Source organism: Oncorhynchus kisutch, linkage group LG10 (assembly GCF_002021735.2).
Source record: "Oncorhynchus kisutch isolate 150728-3 linkage group LG10, Okis_V2, whole genome shotgun sequence".
NCBI lineage: Eukaryota > Metazoa > Chordata > Actinopteri > Salmoniformes > Salmonidae > Oncorhynchus > Oncorhynchus kisutch.
In genome coordinates, this window is record NC_034183.2 from 62,841,593 (window position 1) to 62,847,753 (window position 6,161).

Here is a 6,161-nt window from a genome sequence, read left to right on the forward strand (position 1 = left end):
GAGGAAGCAATCATCAAGTTGGTCGAAAATGATCTGTGCTACACTTAACATTACCTACCTAATAACGCATATAAGCCAGCTGGAACAGTAATGGTCTGACTAGGGCTTGGTGATATTTTTAATAACTAGGGTGCATTATGATGATGATTTTTAATTGCTAGGGTGTATTTTTTTAGGGTCTATAAACTCAGGTAATGGTATTTTTAGCCATTGCTTTTTCTAACTTCTTCTCAAGCTGGTCTCTGGTCTGTTTTATTTAAACAAGTGCCAAAAAGACCCGATCAGAGAGGGTAAATGTTGGGGAGAAGGCATTCATAGAAGCATCACTTTGGGATTTTAACATTATTTTGAACCAACAAACCTATTAAGTTTTGTTGACTTCCGTTTTAAATTACTTGCCCAGAAATGATTGGTTGGCATTGGTAACCGTTTTAGCCGATGGGAGGCCTAGCTCGCTAACGCTAGTTACAGCTTGTTGGCTGAATAAAGAAAGCGAAAGGAAGCCGGATCTAAAGACAGGTTTGTAAACATAGTTAACATCTTGGTAATTTTTGTATTATTTCAAGATGGCTATAGCGTTCTAAATTAATATGCCACTGCTGTTGTGAACATTTAATTTGTACTATTGTCTGGATATATTCAGCTAGATAAAGTTAAATGGCTTAGCTAATAATATTAGATGTTGATAACGTGTAGCAAACATTCGTTAGATAGCTTATTCGGTACCATAACGTTAGCTTGACAGTTAGCTAACGTTATCCTTTATCTGTCAGCCAGTACTTCAACCGCAAGCTAATTTCTAATCAACAAAAATGTCAATTTAAAATATACGATATTGGGTAGGCTTTATATTTTACGAGTCGCTGGTCAATATGAGTTGACTAGTATAATTTATTGCTAGCTATTGTTAGCTGTCTTAGCTAACGTTAGCTAGCTCGCTTGTGTAACGTTAAGTGTCAGATACAAACATGTAAACATTGAAGCATAACTAACATCAACAAGCAAGCTAATGCCGGTAGTGTGGCATCCAATGTAGCTTTCTGGCTGTGTAGTTAAGTAACTGTATTTTGCAGTCTGTTTTAGCTAGCTAGCTTTCAAATGTCAACATTCCTCAATTGTTTGTGATTGGTGTCTTTATTTAGAATGAATCATGTCACGCCTTGTTTCCACCACTAGCTATCCAACAGAGGATAAAGAAGGTTCATACTCTCTCACCCCCCCCCCCCCCCCCCCCCCAATTATTCATTAGAAAGGAGCAAGAGACAGACTGCACACAGAATGAGGTTGGAAGAGAGTTGTTTACCTGTTATGGTTGTGTTGTGTGGTAACTGTATATCAAGCTGTATCTTGTAGAATCAGATATACTGCATGCATGCCAGAAAAACGTATGTTGTGTTTTCCAGCCTGTCTGTTCTGTGTTTTCATTCTTTCTTGCTGTTTTGCTGTTTGTTTTATTTGTTTTTTATTTGTATCTTTGCTGCTTTATAGCTCATCTGCTCCCAGGATGGTGAACAACTACAAGCGGACTTCCAGCCCTCGGTCTCCTACGAACAGTGGGGAGCTCTTCACTCCAGCGCATGAGGAGAATGTGCGTTTCATCCACGACAGTGAGTCTGCCTCAGAAGGCCGATCTCTTACTAAGACTAGCCCTTAACGTCTCTCACCTGAGTAGGCTTATATGTTGGCCATCAACATGATCCAAAGCTCCTTACAGAGCCCCTGTACCACTGAGCTCAGATTAGCCATTTGGATGGAATGTGGTATGTAAGGAGATGGTTGAAAGCTGGCATGTGTATGCTTCTTTACAGCCTGGCAGTGTGTGCTCAGAGACATCCGGTCACCTCAGAGCAGCGAACGCAAAGACCGTGGACCACAGGAGTATGTGGAAAAGAACCCAAATCCCAACTTAAATTGTAAGTGACTTGATGGATCTGAGTATGTTTGTCATTTAAACAGGCTATTTACTAGATTTGTCAAAAAGACAGTAGTAATGTTATTTTTATCCTTTCTTGCAGCTTTCACACCAGTTGACCTGAGTGACCTCAAGAAACGCAACACACAGGACTCCAAGAAGTCCTAGTCTTTCTCTTTATAGTCAACAGCTTTTTTCTGCACCAATTATCCTTGAGAACTTTCTCCTCCTCTGTCAGCCAGCAAGTCAACCTTTTGGCCATTCCTGCCCAGAATTCCAGTCCTCTTTCTGCCCACCTGGACTAACAGCTTGCCCATTCAACAGCAGTGGGCTGATGTCCTAACAACCACAACATTTTTGGAGTTCCTTATCCACCCCAGTCCCCCCCCCCCCCTCTTTCTCTGTCCAGGCTCAATATTTTCTTACCCTACCTCTCATCTGGTTGACGTGGAATGCAAGAAAGCTGGCATTTGATTTCCAGGGATTCTCTCTTCCGGTTCTTGGTTTTACAGCCATGAATTTTTCATTTTCACTCTTTTTTTTATGTGAATGGGACTGATGCAGAGTTTCAATGAAATATGCTGACATCCTGATGCCGAAGTACAGATGGTGTAAAAATTATTCATGGAACACTTTAAAGGACTGCAGTCTTAAATATTAAGTTTTCTTTTCAATCTACAAAGGATAACACTGAAGGGCTGACATTCTTTTTTTGGAAGATAGTTGAATTGTAGATATATTGGAATGGAAACCGATTGTACGGGCGAGTTTTGGAAGCCAAAAATTGTTTAGGATAAATGCCAACATTTTTCATATACATTCATGCCCCTAAAATGGACTTCAAGTAGACATCGCCACATTGACTATTTTATTCAAAAAAAATATTGAATAAAATACTTTTACAGTATTTCACTCTCAATGCATTGGTCATAGATGTTCTCACCTAAATTTACTTTTTGGATGTGTTACCTATATACTCCCCAATGATGTATGTACAAACATCACAGAACCTACAGTAGGATGGTAAATGATTGTTGTCTCACGCTCTTTGTTTTGTTTGTGCATTGTTACTGAAAACAGTGTAATAGGCTACTGAACAAAAATATAATTGCGACATGTAACAATTTCAAAGATTTTACTGAATGCATTTCATATAAGGAAATCAGTCAATTTCAATGAATTCATTAGGCCCTAATCTATGGATTTCACATGACTGGGCAGGAATACAGCCATGGATGGGCCTTGGCGGGCAAGCCCACCCACTGAGTTTTTCCCCACAAAAGGGCTTTTATTACAGACAGAAATACTCCTCAGCAACCCCTCCACACCCCCCTCATACGATCCCGCAGGTGAAGAAGCTGGATGTTGAGGTCCTGGGCTAACGTGGTTACATGTGGTCTGCGGTTGTGAGGCCGGTTGGACGTACTGCCAAAAACAATGTTCGAGGCACCTTGTGGTAGAGAAATTAACATAAAATTACCTGGCAACAGTGCTGCTGGACATTCCTGCAGTCAGCATGACTATTGCACTCTCCCTCAAAGCTTGAGGCATTGTGTTGTGTGACAAATTAGTGGCCTTTTATTGTCCCTAGCACAAGGCGCACCTGTGTAATGATCATGCTGTTTAATCAGCTTCATGATATGCCACACCTGTCAGGTGGATGGATTTTCTTGGCAAAGGAGAAATGCTCACTAACAGGGATGTAAACAAATTTGTGCACAAAATTTGAGAGAAATAAGCTTTTTGTGCATATGGAAAACATGGGACCAACACTTTACATGTGTTTATTTTCATTGTATGTATAGTCAGCCATATTTCTTTCTCTGATCTAGTTCCTTCATATCACAGAGGGAATCATGAAGTGCTCGGATATGGTCAGAATGGTCAGCCAGTATTCACAAAAGTTAGCAGAGAGAATTACTCCATAATGGTAAACCTATTAGTAGTGCAAACAAGTACAAGAAGATACAATCATGGCTGCATGATATATTGTAACAACATTTTAGGCTATGTGATTCTGCGCCCCAGATATAGGTGTTGATGCATCTGTGTTGACAAAGTTCACATGTGGATACAGTTGGTGTAGGCCATGGTATTAACACAACACATTTATTTACACATTTGTCTCAGGAATCTTATATCAAATAAAATGTCATTGGTTGCGTACACATTTTGCAGATGTTATCGCATGCTGGTAAAATAAAGGTTAAATAAAATCTCAAGTGCAGCTAAGCGCTTATATTTCTAGTTTCAACATTGCAGTATACCTAACAATAAAAAACAATCCTAAAAATGAAGAAATATCAGAATGAGTAATGTCTGGGATAAAAATATATATTTATATATTTATAAACTGGGATGTTCAAGCCCTGAATAGTGATTGGTTGACATCCATGGTATATCAGACAGTATACCACGGGTATGACAAAACATTTATTTTTGCTACTCTAATTAAGTTGGTAACCAGTTTATAATAGCAATAAGGGAGCTCAGGGTTGTGGCACACCCCCTCGTGCCTTATTGTGTAATATAATGGTGTGTATAGACAGTATGGCTAGTATACTGTATGAACAGGAGTGGTGTGTACAGCGGTAGTTATAGGATGAATACAGTATATACATATGAAGTTGGTAAAACAGTGTGTAAACGTTATTAAAGTGACCAGTGTTCAATGACTATGTACACAGGGCAGCAGTTTTTTATTTTATTTTTATTTCACCTTTATTTAACCAGATAGGCTAGTTAAGAACAAGTTCTCATTTACAGCTGCGACCATGCCAAGATAAAGCATAGCAGTGTGAACAGACAACAACACAGAGTTACACATGGAGTAAACAATAAACAAGTCAATAACACAGTAGAAAAAAGAGAGTCTATATACATTGTGTGCAAAAGGCATGAGGAGGTAGGCGAATAATTACAATTTAGCAGATTAACACTGGAGTGATAAATGATCAGATGGTCATGTGCAAGTAGAGATACTGGTGTGCAAAAGAGCAGAAAAGTAAATAAGTAAAAACAGTATGGGGATGAGGTAGATTGGGTGGGCTATTTACAGATGGACTATGTACAGCTGCAGCGATCGGTTAGCTGCTCAGATAGCAGATTTATAAAGTTGGTGAGGGAAATAAAAGTCTCCAACTTCAGTGATTTTTGCAATTCTTCCAGTCACAGGCAGCAGAGAACTAGAAGGAAAGGCGGCAAAATGAGGAGTTGGCTTTAGGGATGATCAGTGAGATACACCTGCTGGAGCGCGTGCTACGGGTGGGTATTGCCATCGTGAACTGAGATAAGGCGGCACTTTACCTAGCATGGACTTGTAGATGACCTTGGAGCCAGTGAGTCTGGCGACGAATATGTAGCGAGGGCCAGCCAACTAGAGCATACAGGTCGCAGTGGTGGGTGGTATAAGGTGCTTTAGTAACAAAACAGATGGCACTGATAAACTGCATCTAGTTTTTTGAGTAGAGTATTGGAATCTATTTTGTAGATGACATCGCCGAAGTCGAGGATCGGTAGGATAGTCAGTTTTACTAGGGTGAGTTTGGCGGCGTGAGTGAAGGAGGCTTTGTTGTGAAATAGAAAGCCGACTATAGATTTGATTTTGGATTGGAGATGTTTGATATGTGTCTGGAAGGAGAGTTTACAGTCTAGCCAGACACCTAGGTACTTATAGATGTCCACATATTCTAGGTCGGAACCATCCAGGGTGGTGATGCTAGTCGGGCGTGCGGGTGCGGGTGCGGGTGCAGGCAGGCAGAACGGTTGAAAAGCATGCATTTGGTTTTACTAGCGTTTAAGAGCAGTCGGAGGCCACGGAAGAAGTGTTGTATGGCATTGAAGCTCGTTTGGAGGTTAGATCGCAGTGTCCAAGGAAGGGCCAGAAGTATACAGAATGGTGTCGTCTGCGTAGAGGTGGATCAGGGAATCGCCCGCAGCAAGAGCAACATCATTGATATATACAGAGAAAAGAGTCGGCCCGAGAATTGAACCCTGTCTCTAAGATAGCTGGCTAGTAAAAGTGCCCTAAGTTCAGGGCAGTGTACTGGGGGGAAGCCGGTTAGTGGTGACTATTTAACAGTCTGATGGCATGGAGATAGAAGCTGTTTTAAAGTCTCTCGGCCCCGGCTTTGATGCACCTGTACTGTCTCGGGCCTTATTGATGGTAGAGGGGTGACCAGGCCATCCATGACTGAGGGGCCAAGCCGAATTGCACCAACTATCAAGGAATATGTCAGATCTATCTATT

General features: G+C 40.9%; 1 protein-coding gene across 3 annotated transcripts; it reads left to right on the forward strand.

The window, feature by feature from the left end:
* Positions 1–379: 379 nt before the first annotated feature.
* On the forward strand, positions 380–4,134 carry mcrip1 (MAPK regulated corepressor interacting protein 1). 3 transcript variants are annotated; one of them, XM_031834620.1, is made up of 5 exons: positions 380–519; positions 1,250–1,283; positions 1,489–1,607; positions 1,809–1,913; positions 2,016–4,134. In XM_031834620.1, the coding sequence occupies exons 2-5, from the start codon at positions 1,279–1,281 to the stop codon at positions 2,078–2,080; spliced, it is 294 nt and encodes a 97-aa protein (XP_031690480.1). In that variant the 5' UTR covers positions 380–519; positions 1,250–1,278; the 3' UTR covers positions 2,081–4,134. The 3 variants fall into 3 exon arrangements, with proteins under 3 accessions (XP_031690480.1, XP_031690481.1, XP_031690479.1); XM_031834621.1 differs by lacking the exon at positions 1,250–1,283 and having other exon boundaries at positions 387–519; XM_031834619.1 differs by lacking the exons at positions 380–519; positions 1,250–1,283 and having other exon boundaries at positions 1,290–1,607.
* Positions 4,135–6,161: the final 2,027 nt, after the last annotated feature.

Excerpts from the sequence above, each read along its gene's own strand:
- mcrip1 (XM_031834619.1), top strand. The coding sequence starts at position 1,373 with ATGCCAGAAAAACGTATGTTGTGTTTTCCAGCCTGTCTGTTCTGTGTT. Across the intron at positions 1,608-1,808 it reads TGTGCGTTTCATCCACGACA|CCTGGCAGTGTGTGCTCAGA; the intron begins GTGAGTCTGCCT and ends GCTTCTTTACAG. Across the intron at positions 1,914-2,015 it reads CCCAAATCCCAACTTAAATT|CTTTCACACCAGTTGACCTG; the intron begins GTAAGTGACTTG and ends CCTTTCTTGCAG.